This window comes from Streptopelia decaocto (assembly GCF_964273445.1).
Source record: "Streptopelia decaocto genome assembly, chromosome: 1".
In the NCBI taxonomy this organism is placed as follows: Eukaryota; Metazoa; Chordata; class Aves; order Columbiformes; family Columbidae; genus Streptopelia; species Streptopelia decaocto.
Genome location: NC_138663.1, coordinates 122,372,600 through 122,395,828, shown reverse-complemented (window position 1 = coordinate 122,395,828; position 23,229 = coordinate 122,372,600). Strand labels below are relative to the sequence as shown.

The window sequence follows — 23,229 nt, the reverse complement described above, 5'->3', positions numbered from 1 at the left end:
TTACTAATGTCTGGTAGCTATTTTGGCAGGATCTGGGCCATTATGGTCACCAAAATATCTCAACTTCAGCAAGGGAGACCCAAACAGGTTTTGATTTGCAGCAGACCTTAGCAACTCTGGAAGAGTTAATGTGCATTATTGTTTCGGAAAATTGTATGTTTATAAATGAAATCTGTGGATTAGTGAGTCCCCAGCTAGGCTTGGATCCATCGCACTGACACAATGCATTGTACAGAATCAAGGCTATGTGGAGTGGATGCCAAAAATCTGCCATTACCTCACTCTGAGATTGCTAGGAGCTAAAGAGGTCTTCAAGAGAGCATGGGATGTTATATACTAGGGGCCAAATTCTAGTTAACTTTAGCAGCTGCTTCGCGGACAGTTTGATGGATGATGCATTTTGAGTGACCTGTGTTGGATGCGAATCAGCAGCTCCTATAAGCACCTAAGCACGAGCGGGTGAACTGAGGTGAGATTTTTAAACTTTCTCTAAGAAGGTCTTTAACGTTGGACTTTAATTCAAATCTTTTACAGTATTTCTTGCGGTTTATGTTGCCATAATGGCAGGCATGCTACTATTTTCTGGGCTTGAAAAATGTTTGGTAGTGCCTGATGCAATTATGTGTATTTTAGCTGAGCGCAGGAGAATGTTGAACAGATTCTTCTTTCCATTGCTTTTGAATAACAATATCGCAGCCTATAATCTGACATTTTTGGGTAAAAGGCTGATTTGTCAGATCGGCTCAGGCAGTCTTTATTGCTAATCTTAAGGAAACACAGTTCCTCTATGAAGAGCAAGCCAATTTAGCTTTAAATTGCGGCTCTGAAACCCCGCTGAGTTAGCTGTATTCAGCTAACTTTGGGAGCCTGTGCACAATATATTCTGGGATTGTTTCGAGCCTTCTGCTTGGGGCTCAGAAGGGTCAACCGCTGGGTGATGGGAATCGGGCAAAGGGAGATATTGCAAGATAATGATTTTGTTGCATGTTTAGATAGCTGAGATTATGTTGCCATGTGGTGGAGGTCGTATGAGGCTCTGTTAGTGGACTGAATAGATGGTGTTACCTGCTGTGGACCCTGGTGAAATGTCCAAATAACTCCATATAGTGTTGCAGTGACAATGTAAGGACAATACATTGAGCCAAAGTTCTTACAAACAAACTTAAACCGAGATTACATTTAACTACTTTGAAGTGTAATCTTTAGCACTACAAAAAAGAGTCATTGAAGCAAATTGAATCATTTGATTTCTCATTCACCAAAAGATTTGTTTGTCGTTTTCTTTAGCGCTATTGTTAAGCTCAGGAAAGGAACATTTTTAGGTACAGTTAGTCAAGGGCCTTTCTGCAACAGTGGGAAGCAGCGTCTAAAAATACAATTTACCAGTTTCTTCTATGGAGCCAGAGCAATTAATATTAACAGTGGCCTTTTCACAAAACAGTTTTGTGTTCAGAATGTGTTTCAGCATTAAAGAGGCAAAAAAACCCCAACAACAGAACAGAAGAGGTGTATTTGAGCATCCTAGAAGTGCTGGGGTAGGTAGGTGGGCAGAGCAACCTCCCTGCAGGGAGCTGGAAATGCCTCTTCTGGCCCCGGTAGGCCCTGCTCGGAGTAGGGAGGCGTTTCAAAGGGCACCTGCTAGCGGCACGTTGCACTGCCTGCGTTGTGCAAAATTATACACTGGCATAGCAGGAGCGTTTCTGTGTGAGCTTCCTGCCCTGCTTTTGCCTCCTGATGCTCTTTTCAGTGGGCTCGGTGGGAGCGGTGCAGCTCCCAGCGTTTTCAATAGGTGTGGAGCAGCTGGGGCTGGAGCTGCTGCCAAGGAGCCCAGGGGAGGTGAAGAGGTGGTCAGGAAGGTTATGTGCCTGCTTTACATCAGCCAAGCCTCCTAAAATGCTTCCCGTGACCAAACACAGGCTGTCTGGTTAAGCAGTGTTTATGTACGTGAGGCTATAGAGAAGTCCATATGCGGCGGTGTCGGTCCCTGGCCCTGCACACCCCCATTCCCATTGCAAGCCCCCTGCTGCTGCAGACCCCTCCATCCCCTTCCTGTCAGGGGCTTTGTTACCCAAAGCAAAGGTTGGAGCTACTTGTTTTGCAGAGTTTCTGTCTTGTAGCCACAGTTTAAGAGAATATAGGCAAATGGACACTGAGAAAAATGGAAACAAGTGGTGCCAGTAGACAAGAGCAGCTGTTATAATGCTATGTATCCTTTCTCATGTCATGGTGTTAATTTTGCCTTGACTAAATTCACCGTTTTCCTGTGTCTTCCACCATAGTCCTCAGGGAATGGAGACTTGATGGCCAAAGGCCTTTTGGTGTGTTGGCAGGTGAGATCTTGCCATGTTAATGCCCTTGGTAACCATGCCTTTCCCGGTGACATTGCTGCTCTCCATCTGGGAAACCAAGGCTGGTGGGGGCTTCCCATTGAGGGTGTCTGCACCAGGACTAGGCTTTGTCAACCTTGTCCATATCTCAAGATCCAGGGTTGCCCAGGTGGTAGTACTGACTTAAAAGCTGCGAAATTTGGTGTATGCTCATATGTAGTTCTATGACTTTACCTCTATCTGATTCCTGAGCTTTGGGGGCTGTGAGTGTGTGTGTGGGGTCACTTTCACTTAGAAACCTTCTTGCCAACCAAATGGGCCGGGAAGTTACTTCATTGCAAACAGAAGTTGAGTTTCTAAGGTGGTTGCTGGTCTTTCATTTGAACCCTTTCCTTCCCGCCCCCCGCCAAATATTGTGAGGTTGCAGGTGAAACTGTGAAACTTGGAATGTCTTCATTGCTTTCAGTGGCTCAGAGGGTAAAACCACAGGATTTTAATTTTAAATTTGATCTGTTATTTTATATTCTTTCTCCAGTGACACTTGTATATGAGTTTCCTAGATGCATTTGTTCCCTCACGCTAAGTATTTAATTAGTACTTCTCTTTTTACCCATTTCTCTACATATTTTCAAATTTTATTGCTATAAAAAACCCCCTTGTTTTGAAAAGTGCTTACTACAAATCTGCATGGTGGCTTTCTCCCAGCATGCTTTTCACTTTTATTAACAGCTGCCAACTGTTGCACCTGGATGATATGCCACTCTTAATTATATGCACCGAGGGAATAAAATGAGGGTGTTTCTGGAGCCTGAATTTTGACATTTCCTTGCTTCTAAGTGTTTGCTTTCACAGCTTTGACACTCTTCTTTTCACAGAGGTTTGTGTGTGTGTGCAGATGCATAATTTTTATTGAAGCTGCTAAGCATATGCTTTTGTTAACATACGATACTTCAGAAAATGATTTGAAGGACAGTGTCGTGGTTGCAATTGCATTAGCGAGGACTTGGCTGGAAGCAGGACCAGAAGGTTGGTTGCTGTGTCAGTACAGTGTTCCCCCATACGTTATATGAAACGTGCAAGGACTTGAGCACAAGGCAGAATAAACACCAAACTGCTGATGTGCATCTACCTGCTCAGTTTGCTATATGATCACCTGTTAACAGTTTGTTCATCTGGAGAATGACTGGTTGCATCAGGCACTTGTTATAAAGCCACACTCTTCCCTCCAACCCTTTTCTATCTTGCATACTTGGCGTAAGTGGGAATAGGCTTTAATAGACAAGAAAGCCTGTTCATTAGTGCAGTCTGTCTTCCAGGAAGATTGCTTTAATATTTTTCAGCTGTAGCTTGCAACTTGTTCTGCAATGAGATGAATTGATGTACATGTGGCAGTTGCTTATCCTCTTGAGATAATCTGCTTTAAAGTTTACATTCAGCAGTTTTAAGAACGTCACTAACAGTGCATGTCAGCAATGTGCTGCTTTTCATATAGACTGATATAGTTTTAGTGGCATATGCAGGATTGAGGGAAGCCAAGTGTTTAGGCTGAATTGATACCAGGTGTAGTTCTTATGCGCTGCTCACATCTGGATCCTTATATTTGTTCTTGCAAGTTTTGTATTTTTAACATATTTAATGATACGTAAAGCTGTATGCCTGTTTTTGTAGGCATGTGTTACCTATAAATGTCTTGGTAATTAAACTATGTCTTGTTCCTACATCTTGCAGTTTGCCATGTCTCCTTTTCCGCCAATGAGGTGGAGAATGCTACCGTAGCTTCATGCTTTTCGGTGGACATAACACATTAGACGTCTTTGCTCATCCGCCCTTGTGAGTTATTTGTTAGCCTGCACTGGGGAAAATGGGTGTTATTAGTGAGCAGCACTGATTTGTCACAAGGATATAACCCCAGAAGAAAAGCAGTCGTGAGATGGTGTGGTAAACCTTCTGGCAACTGAATCGTGATAGTCTGCCTAAACCCAGAGCTGTTGTGTTGTATGAACAATAGAAAAATGAGCTGAGAGTTTACATGCTGTCTATGGTACTCTTTAAGGTTATGGAGAAGCATCTAAAACTGTCCCAAGCCAATGATTAGGTAGATACCAGCCAGAAGAAGAGTTAGGTGGATTGCAGTGTTGGTGCTCACCTAGCAGACTGGGATACAACCAAACCAAAGCAAACCAGTACTGGCTAGATTCAGACCATCTCAAGTACTTTTCTGCTTGGCATCTAGCCACACTTTGCATAATTTCAACTCCAGATTGGTTTAGCTGTTATTTTCAGATAAGCTGAAGAGCAAAAAATTCAAACCTCTCAATTCTGCTGTGCTTCCCTGATGGGTTTCTGTTGGCCAGTCTTGAGGGTATGAACTTAGTGGTGCCAGTGTTCTTGGTGGACTAATGGAAGTCATGCTGATGAAGAAAACCGGGTAGATTTTTCCAGTAAGACTTACAGGAGTAAAAGAGAGGCCACCATAACAAGCATGGATGTGGGGCCCACGCCAGGGTGGAGGTACCTGTTTCTAAGCTGATAAAGTGAATCCCTGCAAAACCTGTCTGTTGATCTGCATTTAGGATCGGTGCTTGCAGGGAGCAGGTTCAAACCTCATCCTCACAGAAAGAGTCTAGGAGGAGTTACCATGGCCTCCCAAGGAGACCACCTGCGAAAACAGAACAGAGAACTGGTGCTGCCCTGACCAAAGTTTCATTTTCTGTCAGTGCTTTGCTCTGCTATGGCACTGCTGAGCTTTAGGTCCAGTACCTTTAATGCTAAGTCCAACAGGGCTCTTCTCATTTGCAGTGCAAGATTAGTGCTACTAGTGCTATGAAAAAAAATCATTGCAACAAAGAGATAAAAAAAGATAAGTTATATATAATGAAGTTCCTTTGCTCTCTGCCTGTTGTGGAAGATTGTCATGGAAACTTTTTTTTTTTTTTACAGGGAATAAATTTATTTTCTGTGAATAATGTCCACAGAGCTAAGGGAGAGGACATATTATTTATATATAAAAAACTTGATAGGAGACACCCTTCTCTTGACTCCCAACAGTTGTAAATGTTTTATTGACTGTGTTTTAAATCACTACAAAGGAGAGGGTATTACCTGGGCCTGAAAAGCAGTGGCTCTTGGGTTTTTGTTGTTGTTTTCCTTTGTAGGTTTATGGGTTTTTTGTTTGCTTTTTGTTTGTTGGTTTTTTTACTCCTTAAAGCCATACAGCTGTATTGGTATTAAAGCACTTTAAATCAGTGACACTTAGTCTTTCCTAAGTCTGGTTCTGCATTTGATCACTAAAATGTGAAACGGGGACTGTTTAATATGAAACACATTATGAATCCGAGATCAGGAAAATGGGAAGCAGCATGAGCTGCTGGGTTTCTCCCATAGGGATCAGTGTTGGAGGAATGTCTTTTGGTCTCGCTCCTCTGCTTTTGCTTCCCCACGCGTAACCTGAGATCTTCATCCCTTTCACTGTGACAGAAGACATTTTCAGCATTCGGAAGGCAAGTTATGGTTTATCAGAAACAGCTAGATGGGATACGGTTTGTTTGCGACCAAGGCATCAACCGTACTTCAGCTCTGGTGGCTGCTTCTTGTCCTGACAGCTCACCAGGGCCATGTTGGGAGTGGAGAAGACCTCTGTTTTCCAGCAGTTCTCACGCCAGCCTTCTCTGTGAGGGGTTGTGAGCAGCCATCAGCTTCCATCGATGTGAAGTAAGGACCTTGCTGCTCTGCATCTGCTGCAGTGACTACACGTCAGGATCCCCATGCCCCTGTGTGACAGGCCCTGAAAAGTGTCTGTCACGTTAGCTGGTCGTACCTTGAGCTCAAAGAGTTTTCACATTAAGTACTGGGCGGTATTTCAGCATGTCAGTCTTGCCTTATGAACAGCCCCTTTCTGAAAAACAGCTCATATTTGGAAAGTGATAGCTGATGAATATTTCACATGCAAATGGCAAGGTAAACACACTTTCTCCTTGCAGGGGATGTCTCTGGCCTGGAGGCTGGTTTTGACAAGCTTGTAAGGATTTCTTTTGGAACCTCTTTAGTGCATCCTCACGTATCTCTTTGTCTGGCTTTCTGCCGCCACTGCTTCCATCAGTCTCTGTGTAATCTCTCTTGACTTATGTAGATAAATTTAGAGGCCAGGGAGGTAAAAATATGCTCCTGTCCCTCAGGAGATGCAGTTATGGCTGCCCAGGAGAGTGCTGGAAGGTCACTGAAATTGGTTTCTTTCTGCCAGAGACAAAGGTAAGATAGATCCCCTCCATGACCCACTCAGGACGAGCCATGGGTTCCTTCCTGTGGATGGGGCTGTGCTGTAGCGGCACAGGTTCCTGCTTCTCAGGCTGCTGGGCTGTGCTCTGACCCTGTGGCATCCATGCGATGTAAAAATTCTGCTGCTTGGGACATACAGCACCAAGGGAAAATGTGATTCATGGGTGTTTCTGTTCAGAGCAGCTGGGTAGGGCCAGAATTATGGCATCTTCCTTGCCTCAAAACCATCTCCTGCTGGTCCCTGTGCTCTGAAGGTCTGGCCATTTCAGGTGGCAGAGACACTAGCAGATAAGAATATGTCTTTCTTTCAGTTTCTTGAAAAGGGAGTGAAACAGAAGATGAGAGTGAGGGCACAGCTGGCTTTATGGAAGCAGCAGTGTAGAAGCATGTCCAGGAGAGGATAACAATAGTTGCCCATGAAGTATGGTGTGAAGTTAGCCATAAATATTATGTGAAGTAAAAAGCACATTGAAGAGAAATCTGGCCAAGAACAGCTTTCCTCCAGTGAAGCTGAGCTGCTCTGTGGAAATGGACCACATCAGACAAGGCATTAGTCATGTGTTAAATCAGCAATTGGCTCTGCTTTGTTTCCTTCCTTCCTGACTGAAGTAAGAGGGAAAGGAAGGAAGAGCTGCAGAAATACAGAGGATGCCATACCATGTGGAAGGGCACTAAGGGAGAGTGTGAGGAAGCCCTGAGGAGTCCGTGGACACAGTCTTGCAATACTGACAGCCTTAAAACCTTTGTGTGGTCTGTCTTTGCTCTTAGAGTAGTGTGAGCAACTCCATAGTGTGTCCTTACAAACAACAGTGCCTCGACACGTTAAAACTCTGTCTCCTTGTGGAAGCACTAATTTGACTGTGCTGATACAGTAGGCAGCAGATTCGTGGGTGAGCTGGGCTGACTGCAGCAGCATCAATATTTGCATGACTCTCTGTGACACTTTGTCTTCTGTGCTGAGGAGCTCCATAAAGGATGTTAGAGAGAGCCTGTAAAATATACATCCCTTGATGTGACTGCTGATGTCTCCCAGGGTGTCTTGCCAAGGTCGAACCCCACCATTCTGTGTCATGTCTTGTCCCCCCACTCTCTGCCAGGGCCAGAGACCCTTCGCATGTGTACACAGGCACTGAAGCCCAAAGGGTTCACAGCAATCATAAGGCCTGACTTCCTATAGAAGATGAGCCCTGGTATTCTCTTCAGGAGTATCTGTATCAATGTTGTGTTGATCTATTGCCTACTTTTCAGAGAGGGGGGGAAAATTCAAGACCTTCATTCATCTCAGTAAGATAAGATGTTTCTATCATTACTTCACCACACCTAAAAAACATGTATCATGGTTATAGCCTGAGTTTGCCCAATCTACCTTTTGCAAAGTTAATTTTTATTTGGCTAGATTAGAGATCTTTCTGTTATCAGAGATCTTTTCCTCATGTAGGTACTTGCAGAAAATGATCAAGTCAGTACTTAACATTCTCCTAATTAAGTATTTTGAGCTTCAGTCAGTTACTACGACAAACAGTTATTGGACCTCAAACTGTTCCTGAAGTTTTGTTCAGAACTCATTCCAAATTTTTAACATTATTTTTTAATTCCTGGCACCAGAACTGGATACAGTAATCTAATAATAGTTCCCAGTGCCTTGGACAGGTGTAATTAATACCTTTTCTTACTTTAACAAATACATCCTGCTTATGCTTTTAGGGATTATGTTTAAGTTGGCTGTGGCATCAAGAGAGCTTATGTTCATTTGCTTATCTAAAGTACTCCTGAATCCTTTTCTGCATTGCTGGATACTGTTGTCTTTGGGTTGTAGGTAAGTTAAGATTTTTAAATTTTTTATATTTTTTTTTATCCCCTAGCGATTTAATTCCTTCTTTTCAAGCCACCTTGAATCTGAAGTATACGAGTGAGTTTACTCAGAACTACTTTCTTATTTAGAAGAGTTCACATTCTTTCAGGCACTGAAGCTTTCCTGACTCTGTCTAGCCTGCTAACAGAGAGTGGCCTCCTGCCTACTCAGACATTTATCCTGTACTTGTCTACGGCAACTGGTTTTATGTATTACTAAGCTCAAAACTCTTGGCTTACACTGTCAGAGACTCAGAAAAAAAGAGAATACTTTAGCAGAAGTGCCTCCTCTCTACCTTTTTTCATTGTGGATTTCACTTATGTCAGGTCAAATCCAAAAGAAAAACTATATATTCAGCTGTCTTACAAAGAGCAGATACAAAAACTATCAGACCGAACATCGCCACTCCAGTGTGAAGCAAGAAGATGGTACTGCTTCATTTAACGTAAAACCTCAATGCATCTCTAATTGTATAGCTACTGAGCAGCCTTTTCACAGTGCATGTATGTGCACATGCATGCGCATGTTTAAGTCAGCCTCTGTCCCCCGTATTCCATTTGTAGCAAGCATACAAGGTAAATATAAAAGGTATCAGATGGCCATCACTGAATGGTGGTTCTTTTCTCTCCTTGATAAGTAGGACAGGTGTTATTCTTGTGGAGGAGTCTGCCTTTGCACATTGCTGTGGGTTTGGAGGATTACAGTATCACAGTATCACAGTATGTTTGGGATTGGAAGGGACCTCAAAAGATCATCTAGTCCAATCCCCCTGCTGGAGCAGGAACGCCTAGGTGAGGTCGCACAGGAACATGTCCAGGCGGGTTTTGAATGTCTCCAGAGAAGGAGACTCCACAACCCCCCTGGGCAGCCTGTTCCAGTGTCTGTCACCCTCACTGAGAAGAAGTTTCTTCTCAAATTTAAGTGGAACCTCTTGTGTTCCAGCTTGATCCCGTTACCCCTTGTCCTATCATTGTTTGCCACTAAGAAGAGCCTGGCTCCGTCCTCGTGGCACTCACCCTTTATATATTTATAAGCATTAATAAGGTCCCCCCTTAGTCTCTTCTTCTCCAAACTAAAGAGACCCAGCTCCGTCAGCCTTTCTTCATAAGGGAGGTGCTCCACTCCCTTAATCATCTTTGTTGCCCTGCGCTGGACCCTCTCCAGCAGTTCCCTGTCCTTGAACTGAGGGGCCCTTCTTGAACTGAGGATTGCTGGCTTCCTTGAAGTAAATGGCTAAACCGTAAGAAGGGTTAGCAAGTGGTTACCTTCTTGTGATACTTTCAGAAGTACTCTGTGGTTTTCTTTGAAAGCTGTTCCTGAAAGGTGAATAGGATGCTTACATTTGTTAGAGAACTGGGAATCCAAGCAGGATAGCCAAAGGGAGTCCCACCAAAAATGCTGACCTGGAAGCCTCTTCAGGCTTTCTCTGAATTGGGTGGTTATCGGCTACAAGATAATTTGGCAAATGCCTAACATCAAGGATCTTACCTTTCTTAACAGTTTCATTGTGTTTAGTCCCATGGTGAAAGTTAAGTTTGTTTTACTGTCATGGTGTTTTGATTCATCTATGTCTGATGGACCTAACAGAAGAGCTGTGATTTCTCTCTGTCCTGAGTGGGACGTGTGTGGTTCTTTCTGAAGGCATAGAGTTTATTGTTTCCTGATATGCATTTGCTTGGGTGATCCTTTTTTAATGCTTCATTTCTTAAAATATTGGAACTTGCTATATAAAAAAATATTTCTTTGCTCTACTGTAAAAATTTGCAAATCTGTAACAGCTAAAGGAAAGAATAAATGCTACCCAGTGAATGAAGCTGGCATTTTCTAATCCTTGGATTCAGTGGTGAAAAGCTGGTTCGTTGCTCAAACTGAGATACCTTTGAAGGGATTGCTTTCAGAACTGTGCTGACAACTCTGCAGGCTTCAAAGTTAGGTCTGTTTAATATGATTTGAATTGGCCACCCGAAATCACCAGCCAGTTTTGAAAACTAAGCTCAGATTTTTGTGGTGAGAACAGTGGTAAATACAAAGCAAGCTAGAAGTGATGCCAGACACTGAAAAGAAGAAAAGAAAAGGAATTCATTGAATAAGTCATCCTGGGCACTTAAAAAAGAGCTAGAGATGGACTTGCACTAACGATGGCTATAAACTGCATACTTGGTCTGGCTCTTCATCTCATTCTCCTGGCTAGACTTAAACCAGACAGCAAAGTTAGGTTCAGAAATCCAAGTCTCAGGCTTTTCCACTGACGTCCCCTGAGCTGCACCTTGTAGCCTGCAGCTCTGAACTTCATCTGAATGGTCAGGGTGCACCAGGCCTCGCATGGCCCCGGACAGTGCTGGGAGTCAGCACTGCTGCCTGGCTTGGCATCATCTCCAGCAGGTCTGCCAGAAGTAGACTCTGGCAAAAACAAAAAGAGGAGGAGAATTAAAAAGAAAAAAAAAAAAAAAAGGCAGGGGGGTTGTCCTTCCAATAGTTGAATAATCCCTTCAGTAATTGAAGTGACTTCTCTTGTGCTGTGTTGTTCTCCTGGCCAAATCCCACAGTGCTTGCTGGATTCTTATTCAATCCAGTTTCCTCTCAATTCAGCTGGAGCTCCCTTTGGCAGAGCTCTGCAGGAGCTGCCTTCCTCTTATTTAAAGTTAGGAAAGAAATTGCAGAAGGAAACAATTCAGGTGGTTGGGTAAGTGGAGAAAACTCTTAAAAAGTCCTCAAAATGTCATACCCTGATTTTGCAAGGTCACGTGCAGTCTTCTGTTCTCTGTAAAGTTAAACATGTTATGACATTATTTGCCAGGCAGGGCCATTGCTATGAAGTTATTCTTCCAGATGTTATTGCAAGCATCTGATGTATTGTTCAAAACATCTTAGCTTCGACTTGGCAAACAGGCCATTGCAAAAACCCATTTTCTGGCAATCAGGAGGGCTTGCTGCCATTGAGGTGTTTCCTTCTGCCAAGAGACAGCCTGTGCAAAGACATGCAGATCTGGCGAGCAAGAAACCCGAAGCTGAACTCAGACCTGGGTTTCCTGACTGCTAACATATCGTGTGACTGAAGTCGCTGCTGGACGTGTGGTTATTACGTGGTTTTTATTCAGGTGGAATCTGAACTGGTTGAAGCTTGAGATTCACCAGGGAAAGGTAGGTAGAGGGAGACCTGCCGTGGGCTTGTCCTGCTGTCGGGGCATAGATCTGGCAAGCTGCCCACCATGAAATGTGCCTCTTGCATGGGCACATGGATGCTACGCTGGGGCATCCTTAGGATGTGTGTGAGCCACTTGCCATGCTTTGTTGCAATTTCATACGTCAAGGCATGACTGTTTACAAGGAGGATGCAAATGTGTTTTCTCTGGATGCAGCAGTGATCTAGCAACCGAAGTCCTGGCTCCCAGACTTCTCCAGGCAACGTTTGGTCCTTTAAACTGTCTCTTCTTGCTTTTTCTCAGGGCCTTGCTGTGACTGCTTTTGTGCAGTTTGGTGCCAGTCAGCTCCACCCCTCCGCCTCTCTCTCTTGCAGATTCACAAACCCTCCTAAGACACCAGCTGGCAAAAATCCTCCGCCCGTGTGTGTCAAATGTGTGCCTTTGTTTGGGTGATGACACGTGCCTGTATTTGCTGATGGTGTTTTAGCTGCTTGGTTCAGTAACCAATGTCACTGTCTCCTCCAAGGATCTGGGGAGAAGAGGGGTGCTTGTGCTTCCCCCTCACCTCTGCTTCAGTGTGCTTTAGCCCAACCTGAACTATTTTAGTGCAACGATCGAGAAAAGCAGCAATTGCTCATATGATGTGTCACACCATAAACTTCGGGAAAGTAATTCATTCCAACAGTATAATTCTAGGACTCAGGAACCAAAAATATGTCCTATTACTCATCTTTGTATCTCATAACACAGAATAACCTAAACCATTCATTTATTTACACAGCAAAGGTTTAGCCAAAAGCAAAGTGTTCAATGTCAAGAGCCACTGTCGCAACATATTGACAGAGTAATTACTTGTTTTATCATTTATTTTTTTATTTCTGTGCCAATATAGGCCAAGAATGCAAGTCAGGAGATAAGCATCATGCAGAGACAAAGAGCCTGTGCTTGAAACTTGGGAGAGGAAGACTAAATAACTGGCATGTCTTGGGCAGGCTGTGAAAGCTCAAATGCGTTTATTTTATGGTTATCTAACATCTAGTGTTTTCTCTGCTGAATGCATTTTTCTTCTGAAGGAATAGAAACTTTCAGGTGTATGCATACATAGAACCTTTCCCAGCTTCGTTGCCCTCTTCTGCACTCTCTCCAGCACCTCAGTGTCTTTCCTGTAGTGAGGGGCCCGAAACTGAACACAGTATTCAAGGTACAGCCTCACCAGCAGTGAGTACAAGGAGGCAGATAGATAGATACAGAGGGCTTTCTTTAAAGACTCTGGCTCTTCAATAGTTCCTGAGATGGAGAGTGGGTGGGCATCTCTCTGCGATCTTTCCGGGGTGCCCTGTGCTGCAGGACAGACCTGGGAGAGGATGCAAAGTCCCATGCGCATCTGTCCCAGGAGCAAGCAATATCACATGAAGCTGGTTTCCTACGTGCTGTGGGATGTGCAAGTCTGTCCTAGCCTTGCCTGGTCTTTCACTCTTCTCTTTTCCCCTGTGTAAGGCTGTTGCCAAAACAAAACTGTCGTTTCCACTTTTGTCAGCTCTGTCAGCTGTGTTGGTGGATCTCTCCAGACCTGATGCAAGAGGCCTTGAGGGGAGCAAGGTAGCTTGGAGTCAGGGGTGGCTCTGAAAGCAGCTTCGCTTGTCTTGTGGGATAGGTAGGATACCTGACCAAGTATCTGTCAAAATCAAGGAGAAAATTTGTCTCTAAGGCACAGAAAGCTAATTCTTTGTGATAGAAAAAAGTCATCAGGTAGTCACATAGTTGGCTCTGTCTTTTTGGTTCAGTTGACTGCCCCATCTCCGCAGCTGTGCTCAGCCTGGGCAGCAGATGTGTACGTGTGTAGTAAAGTGCTTTTTTTGGTCAATGAATTGGGGATGACTTATCGATATGGGTAACAGATTACTGCACCATACTGTTAATACTCCATGTTTTGTATCCTGCAGCTGTGGAAAATATCAGCTTTTTTTCTTTTGTTTTTTTTTGAAAAATTTTTCGCAGACATTGTGTGGTGTTGCCAGCAAACAATCTGGCATCTCATGTTTCTGTAACCCATGAATTTGTTTGTCCTCACCAGAATGACTTCTGTGGTTTTCTGCCTAAATAATCCATGCAAGCCTGTATGTTCTCAGTTCTACCTTATTATATAGAAGAACATACTAATTTAAGACTGTTTCCTTGGTGAATCACCTGGGGCTTTCAAAAATGGTGAAGTTAAGCTCCAATTTACCTGTTGTTTTATCTTATGACTAAATGATCTTTCTTTAATGTGACTAGTCAGGAATGCAGCTTCTAGGTGTTTATGGTCTGATGCTGCTCAGGGCTTCACCCAGGTGGCTGTCTTGTGTGTGGTGTTCAGCCTTATCTCTTTATCAAGGGTAGTTAATCAGGATGATCTTTTAGCAGCAGAAATATATCCAGTTAATAACATGCCCAGTGATACTGACTTCTGGCTCTTAGCACAGACTATGAAGCCCCAACACCTGTGGTTTTATTCTTCAATTCCTCTGCTGATGAAACTTGACTTTGATTCCAGGGCATTCATGTCAAAGGGTATGGATCTATTTTTGTTATCGTATTTCCAGACCGTATTTTTTGTGGTTTTTGTTCTCTAAAGGAAAACAAAAATATTCGCTAATTTAACCTTTGCTTGCAGAAAAAAATATAGGTAAGGCTAGTCATGCCGGGGGCTGTTGTGTGCTTGGCACTTTCTCAAGCCAGGAAGGCAGCCAGAAACATTTTGACTAAGTTTGTCTCCCTGTTGCCGAAGCCCACCAGCCCGCAGTGCTGTGGATTGTCACGGTAGGGTTCGCCATAGTTGCAAGTGAGTTTGCTGTGAGTAGCTAGTTCATCGGCCATGAGGGGGATGATGTATGAGCTGGAGGTGGAGGGAAGCCTTTTGGGCTTGTTCTGTTGTCTGAGTGTTAAGGCTGGGGTAAATAAAACTCTGAGGTTTTCCCCACGTTTGTTATTTCTTCTCGTTGTATGAGTAAGGTAATGTGGGAGTTCCTCCAAGGCCAAATCAAGGCAGACAGCAAAGATGTGGGTGCAGCATCTTTGTGCCTCTGTCTAGGGGGGCAGATGTGGCATTTTCTGTGGTTTTGTTGGGACTGTACCCATGCAAAGAAGACTCATTCACATCATGTAATATTCAGCGTCAGGCAGGAATGCCAAGCACCACTTTTCCCCCACTCTAATCCTGACAAACAAGCAGCTGTCACTTGGGTAACGATGGGGGAGCTGTGGGTCTGGGTGTGTGTGGTGAAGAACTCCCTTTGTTGCAGAGCTCTGAGGAAATGAGGAGCCTGGGAGGAGGATTTCATGGAGCCTTTTGTTGCTCAGCCTGGCACAAGCTGTTAAATCTTTGTCTGGGGCACCCAATCTGTCAGCCGCACCCAATCTAAATAAGAAATCTCAATAAATGTCTATAAATTTCAGGCAGAAAAAGGCAGGTACTTTTATTGTATCTTATATGTATATTATACTCCTATTCATAAATGTAGGAGTAGTTATATTTATCCAGTCCTAAAATTACTTTTGTCCCTTTGAAGGCAACCGTGATGCTGATGTGGCCCCTGGTAAAAATGAGTTTGACGCCCCTGATTTAGTCAATCCATTAAAACAATAATAGGAACCAGATTTTTTAAGTGTAGAACAGAGTGATATTGTAGCCAGTCTCATCCTTTTGTTCTCATGTGGCATTCTGCAAGAACAAGGAGATGGAAAGCACTTGGATAGGCACTAGCATGTGCTGTGTTGTAGATTGTGGTACAGAGTTCCCTTAGTTTTATTATGCACTTTCATGACGGGCTTCATTTGACTTGGACAGCTGTGAGCAGGTGTGCCACTGAGAACTCGCATTAAAGAAAGAAAGTTTAGCCTTTGTGGGTTTTGCGGAGTTGCTCGGTTCTAGACGTCACAAGGAGATCATCTTTCATGTAGATTTTAAAAGAGAAAAAAGAAACGTGCCAGGAGAGTGGTACAAAAATTATTTTGTTTTTCATAGTATGTTTTTATTCTGTTTAATCATGCAAAACTAACACTTGGCTATATTTTAAGAAACTTGTCATGGAAGCATATAATCTCAAGTCGTATATCCAACGCTAGGAAAAGCCAAAAATTACGCTTAAAACTTGTAAACACCAGCTTGAAGACTTTCTGGGAAAATAGATAAAATAAATTCCCAGTATGAAGTGTGCTCTTTGGGTATGGTTAATGGTTTGTCTCCTCTCCTTTGTTACCTGTTTCCTTGAATAACTTTTGTCTGTCATCATACAAGAGAATAGAGAGAAATTGTCAGTGGTTCTGGAAAAATGCTATCTCACTGACCTGGGCCGTTGTGCCTGAAACAGTGGTGTATCTGTTGAGACTGACAGATTTTTGATTCTTTTTTTAAAATGTTATTTATACAAGGTTAGAGAAATAAATCATCAGTGTGACTGCTAACAATCCCCTCTCCTCTGTTTTTTTATTAGGTGGCAGTGAAAGTAATTGACAAGAAAAGAGCCAAAAAGGACACTTATGTCACCAAGAATCTGCGACGGGAAGGGCAGATCCAGCAAATGATCCGCCACCCAAATATTGCTCAGCTGCTGGATATACTCGAAACTGAAAACAGCTACTACCTTGTCATGGAGCTGTGCCCTGGTGGCAACTTGATGCACAAGATCTACGAGAAAAAAAGGCTTGAGGAACACGAAGCGCGCAAATATATCCGGCAGCTTATCCTGGCAGTTGAACATCTTCACCGGGCAGGAGTAGTTCACAGGTAATCTTAAAACCCCCCTCTGGGTAAAGTTTATCTCAGAGCCTCTAAGTGGTATGTTGGCATTTATTTGTATGTTAAGGAGTGTTCCTTATTAAAACATGTTCCTGACAGCTTTTTCGGCTAATCTTCATTATGTTGTTTAGATGCTCGTATTGTAGACGTCAGAAAGTATCTGCAGAAAGCATCGAAATAAGTGTGTGACTCCAGGTGAGCACACAGGAGCTGTGCTGACTCCATGTTCTTAAAGATAAGCCTGTGCTTTCCAAAAGTAGGACTCTTTTCCTGCAAGTAGCACTATTTTGCCTCTTCAAAGCACTGTACCAACATTAACTAATGAATCGTTATACTATTTCTTTGAGGAGGTGGTTGTGTCTGTTGTTTTGCTGGTGGAAATACAACAGTATGGGGAGATGAACTGATTTGCCCAAAGCCTCGCAGTGACACAGCTGGGACAAAGCCTGAATGGGACCACAGAAGTCCCTTGCTTCTACTTCTGTGCTCTTTCTGTTGCTTATATTGCCCCCACAGGACCTCACAAGTTTGATTACTGTGCAGTACAATGCAGAGTATGCAGCTGTTCGTCTCACAGTGTCTTCTCAGGAGAGATGCAGAATGTTGTGATACATCGCTTTCTTCCTTCAGGACCTTCGTTCAATCAGTGTATAGGCAGGATGTGGATCTCCTTGCAGGAGGAAGATGCTGTGAAGTTTACCTGGGCTCAAGGAGAAACAAGTTCATCAGAGAGAAGTCTACAGAGGGTTGCTGAATAAGGAGTAACTACCTCTGCCTGAAGTCCCTGAGCAGCAAGTGGTAGAGGCTAGGAGAGTACAGGTGGAGGTGTCACATGGGATTGCATGTCCCTGTTCCTTTCTCGACTTATGTGTTCTTGGCTGCTATGGAGACAGGGGGGATGGTGGGCTGGGTGGACCTTTGGTCTGAGCCACTATGTCTCTTTTTCCATTCTTCGGTGTATTTATAGGGTCTTGTCTAAGAAGGAGGCTCTGCTTTCTAAATTTGGGCCAACTGGTGTTAAGTCTGGACTCCCACATACTTCCCATGTGATGCTGAGCAAGTTGTGTAGGTCCCATCCTCTTAGGTTACCCAGGCACGTGGTAGGATCTAGATACCTGAATGCTTTTGAGGATCTGAATCTTAACTTCCTTGGCTGCACTGACTGTGTATGACTCTGGAGAGCTGTGGTTCACACCCATCCACAGGTCTGGTATGCAGCTTGCAAACTGCATGAAGGCAGCCCATAGCCAGCTCCTCCAGCTGTGCCCAGCTGTGTGCTGCACTGCCTACTGCTGTGTAACGCTGTTGAGTGCCTCTGGCTTAGTGGAACTCCATGTGCTCTGAAAACTGTATTTTTTTGTCCTGAATCTCTCTGCGTGTTCCCTGTGATCCATTAGGGATAGGTGCTACGTGCGCACACAACCTCAGGTGTACTGAGGTCTTATCTTGAGCTAAATTTATGGTACCACTGCAATATAAATATTTGAGCAGCCACCAGATCTATTCTGCAGGTTCTCTATCAACAGCTTAACTGCTGACCTCTTTAAATTATTAACCCCACGATTTGGAGCGTAGAAAAGGAAAAAGTCTACTTTTTGCCTTAAGGGATCAATTGATATCGGGTACGTACAGAGAGAGGAAGGAAAAAGGTCAAAGTTTCTGAGGTGGGCAGAAGAAAACCAGGCAGGAGCAAGATGAATGCATTTGGCTTTTGAGAGCAGTATTGAGTTCAGCAGCAGTTCCTCTCCCTGAAAAATTTGCCTTCTGCATAGTGGCCAAAGCACTTATGGGGGTTGATAGATTTGGCTTTGATTCCGTGTGTTTTTTCAGAGAGGATTCAACCCCACATTTTGTACTAAAATAGCTCTTTTGGTACAAGCTAGAATCAACAGGCTACTGTTGTGGGAAGAAGGCAAGGCTTTGGGGTCCAGAGAGAACGGGAAGATGAGTTCCTGTATGGATGCTTGTGTGCTCGAGGCCATTTTGGCCCTCACCCCCTCTTCTCTCTGCTGCCTCTGCAAACATAAGTGCAGCCCAGGGACCTTCATGAGCAGAGGGAGGAAGCAGCCCTGGAAATAACTGATACGCTCTGCTGCATCTGGCAGCTGAGTTCTCTCGGTCCAGCCCCATGGTGTTGGATTAATCCTTACCCCAACGGCAGTGTACTCCATCCACTCCATTTCTCAAATCGCAGCGCAGTGCAGCGCTCATCCTTGGGATTCTTCCATCCAGATAATGAGCATGTCCAGTTCTGCTTAAACTGTTAAAATTTGTCAGAATCACAGGCAGTAAGTATATCTGGAAGTATTTTCTCTAGCTTAACCATTCAATGTCTTGACTTATTCTGCAAACAAAGTCTATAGAACAGTGTTAGAGATGCAGGAAAAACACTGCTGGAGTGATCCAGATTTATTCTTCTGACTCTCTGCAAGCAAGAGAGGAAGGAAGAATAATAGTTACCCCAGGAGATGTCCTTCAGCATCTCAGGCTTTTAACTGTGGCAACTCTAAAAAGACTACTCGTTCGGCACCTGAAGAGGGGGAAAAATAGTTCAGAAATCTGATTCATTCTCACCCTGGATAAAATGGCAATGTTCTGTTGTTGTTATTGTTGTTATTTTTAAAACAGGTAAAAATAACAGCACTTTCATCTGCATGGTGATCTGTGGGTGTTCGCATTCACTGTGTGTGAAACAAAACATGGCATCCTAGGCCAGAAGGCAGTCTGCTGTTTCTCTCTCCAAATGCTTTCATCATTCACATTGGAAGTGTTCACTGGCTATTTTATTGTGAAAGTCACCAGCAGTTTTGTCTGCATCATTCAGGGAACAATACTTGTCCTGTTCCATAACTCAGGGTGAAAAAAAGCCAGATTAAATAAGTTGCATGAAATCTGATTACATTATTTGATTAATATTATTCTGTAAACTTCATGACTTATGGTCATGACTTACTTGGCATGGCAGAAGAACACTCTGGACAAGAGGTGGGACCCTGAACTCAATGGAAACACCTCTTTTAAGGGACACCAATGTGCAAACAGCCTAAAATTAAAAAACTTCAAGAAACCTCATTTATTTAGAGAAGTTAAAACAAAAAATACTCAGGTTTGACTGTGTAGGTGTATATCAAATTATAAACATTTCATCTGCTATGATGGATGAAGACTGCACGTTCCTGAGTACAGGAGCTGCATCTTTGGTGAGGAGTGTCCAGGTTTCAGGACTCCTTGGCCGCTCACTGGAAAAAGAAATGCCACTATTCTATATATAATTGCATATAATCATTTGTTTCATTCTCTCTATCAGAAGAGCTGTTTGGTGGCTAAAAATATACTTGCAACAAGCTCAGCTGTGAATCAGGTAGGAATATTTATCTTTCCCTCTGACAAAGGAAAACAAACCCAAATGGCAGTATCTGGTGAAGCTTTCTCTTTTCAGAGGGTGTTTACATAGGCCTTCACGCTGTCAAAAAGCAGGATGAACAATAAGCCCCTGGGGAGCATAAGGACAACAGGGAAAATGAAGTGAAAGCCTTGGTGCTTGCCACTGCATCCCACAAGAAATTCTCAACAACCCTTTTAAAGTAATTTTAACAAAATTCAATCCCATTCAGTGCAATTACTGTCAGGATGTCAAAGAAAAGAATTTAATAATGTATTGGTTGCAAAGATAGCTTTCTGTATTCCCCCTTTTTCTGTCTTCGTGGCAGCATATTTGTACCTTCCACTGCCATTTTGTAATTAAAAGCAGATCAGGAGCTTGAAAGACCTGAGGTTTTGAGCGGAGTTTATATATTTTTCCACAATCTCTTTCCCTAGCAGAGTAAGGTGGTGCCATATGATCCAGTTGCTCAGGGTGCTACAGGATTCCTGCCGTGGTACCTGCTACTTTCAACATGTTGGCTTTGATAACTTCCATCCTATTAATTTTAAGTGCCAGTAGTCTGGCTGCTGATGCAATATTTATGACAGATCCTGCACTACAGACCAAAGTCTTCTTTTGAAGTGCAAAGCTGGTTTGTCTCTCTATTTTATGTCAGATTTTAAAATTACCTTTGGGCATTCTCTCTTGGAGTACTCTGCTGTAAACAAACTAAACATTGTTTTAGTGAAGACAATAGACTGAATTCCTCTTTTACAGAGGCATCCACATTGAATTCAGTGATGTGACTGATAGAAGAGTCAGCCTCAATAAACAATATTTTGATAACAAAGCCTTCAAAATATGTATTGACGAGATGATGAACCCAAATCTCTGCAACCTTTGCAGCTCACCCCCGGCTCTTGCATGGGGCTAGAAAGTGGGCTGGTAGTCAAGGAGTGATTTTTTTTCATTATGCTGCTCTGATTACAAATCAGATGCAGGAGACAGGAGCCAACCACTGCTGCTTTGCAGCTGCTTGCTGGTAAAACCTTCCTTCTCATCCCTCCTCCCCCAGACAAGACATAAAGTGTGAAATGCAAGAACTTCAATTTTGCTGTCTGATGCCTGCAATGGCACCGAATAAGCTGCTTTCAAAAGCACGCCAAGCTGACAGCTGAAGCCTGGGGTAGCTCTCTCGGTGGAGCAGGCTTGTGTTGCTTATGAGAGTCACTGGCTGGAGTCAGGGTTTCCAAAGTGGTCTGGGGAGCTCTAAGCAAAGCCAGAGACAAATTAGCCCCGCCTACAGCAGAACAAACTCCCCAACAAGCCTGGAGAGGAGAAGGCTGAGATGGGATCTCATCAATGTTTATAAATATCTCAAGGGTGGATGGGACCGGACTCCTTTCAGTGGTGCCCAACAATAGGATGAGGAGCAATGGGCACAGACTGAAGCACAGGAGGTTCCACCTAAACATGAGGAGAAACTTCTTTACTGTGAGGGTGCCAGAGCACTGGAACAGGCTGCCCAGAGAGGTTGTGGAGTCTCCTTCTCTGGAGACATTCAAAACCCGCCTGGACACATTCCTGTGCGATCTGCTCTGGATGAACCTGCTTTAGCAGGTGGGTTGGACTAGGTGATCTCCAGGGGTCCCTTCCAACCCTAACCATTCTGTGGTTCTGTAAACCATCCCATGAAGAAGGCCTATTTTCAAATACAGGGAACGCTAACTGCATGCTGCTAGCTTCACTAGCTGACAAGGCATAAATATATGCTGATTCTCCACATTGTGGAAAGGCAGCTTCATCTTTCTTGACTGTCTTCATTATTCATAGATTTGACTAACTTGTACCATAGTTAGAAACCCTCAGCATCACAGAACTAACCCCTCAGGAAAAGGTAGAATTTGTTGTTTCTTTAGTATGTAATCACTAAGCATATTTTAAAGTTTTTTCAGCAATGAATGCCAGAAATTTGCTTAAGGGGAGGAAAAAAAATTCTTTAGTCCTGTTGTTTGAAGAGCTGTGACAGTGAGGAACAAGATCAGATTTACTTCAAGGAGGGAAACTGAAGGTCTCCAGCAACTGCATTTCTTCTGCCCGCCTCAAGGCCACACAGCAGCATGTGCTGCTGGCATAAGGGAGTTCTTCCCAGTCCTTCCAGTCACAAAGCAGCTGTGTCCAGCTCCAGGAACGCACCAAGAAGTGCACACCACGTGCAAAACTGTGAGGGCCTTTGAGTCTACAGTGACCAGCATGTGTTCCTGATGTTCAATTGATGTTCAGTGCTCTGGGTCTTCCCATTGACTTCAGCAAGGACTTCAATTGCTGTGTGTGTCATAGGTGGTAACTCACATTCTCTCTTGCAGCATGCAGCAATTAAAAACATGCAAAACCCTCTGCTGACTAAAATAAATAAGGTGGTATGTTTGCTTTGATTTGTTAAACCATTTATAATATCGTGCATGAAATTCAGGGTTCCCTAACACTTTCAGGTGGAATGGTGCTAGTTTTTCCATTGCAATGAATTAATGTATACATTCAAACAAAGCAGCAACTCAGATAAGCCCCTCTTTGTAAAAAATAATTAAAGGTTGAATTGGATAGAACTGACATAATAAAGCATTTAGGAACTTTGGGGAAGTTGATCCTGTCTCTCAGTAGGATGAGCAGATATACAATTGGGTTATGCCACTACACTTTTTGTTAAAAAGAGGGTAATTTGGTGCGTTGTTAAAGTTGCCTGAAGTACTTACTGAATAGCCTTTCTGTCCTGACGGCCATGGGTCTTGCCCAGACAGGAAGATTCTATTTACACTTTTGCTGTCCTTCCTGACTGCAGGTACCTGTCCTCTCTGCGCCACTGCCAGCCAGCTGCAGGGGATGGGGCAGCCCAGTGGTCCTGCCCGGTGCCCGCCCAAGGGTCCGCATCTGTTTAGTAGCAGTTCTCCAACTATGGCTTAGTCTGGGGATTTTTAGTTTGATTTCATACAGCTTTTGCTTTGTGCTTCTAAGGCTGGTCCATGTGGAAGCTTCTTGTTAGGTTGTATCAAGGAGTAAAAGCCTGTTGTCCCAACTCCCAGTGTCACACTGAAAAGAAGTGTTTTATTATTGACATGGGTTGACAAAACTGTGGTGCATATGGACTATTAGATCAGTTACCACTTACTGGCAAATCTGCAATAAGCATATGGGTAAACATCTTTAATTAACCAGGTCTGATTGCAGTCAATACTGAGGCTATATTTAAACTTTTTTTTTTTTCATCTGATAGCTTTAAAATGTCCTGTAACATTTACCCTTAGTGGTTCTTTTTTTTTAACTTTGGATCCTTTTAAATATCTTGTGTTTATTTTTAGCCCTTCTATCACTCATTTCTTATTCCTATTGTCTGTGTGTCTTTTCTCCTCAACTTACAGCTTTCATCTTTCCATTCCCTTGCCTTTGTTTTTAAAGTCTTGCCTCTTCTTAGATAATGTTTAATATACTCAGAG

General features: G+C 43.4%; 1 protein-coding gene across 3 annotated transcripts in view; it reads left to right on the top strand.

The window, feature by feature from the left end:
• Positions 1 to 23,229, top strand: part of HUNK (hormonally up-regulated Neu-associated kinase) — a 59,213-nt gene that overhangs the window by 3,620 nt on the left and 32,364 nt on the right. For all 3 annotated transcript variants that reach the window (XM_082045993.1, XM_082045994.1, XM_082045992.1), the window contains exon 2: positions 16,070 to 16,362. In XM_082045993.1, the coding sequence (XP_081902119.1) occupies positions 16,070 to 16,362 (293 nt within the window). The remainder of the gene's footprint in view (positions 1 to 16,069; positions 16,363 to 23,229) is intronic.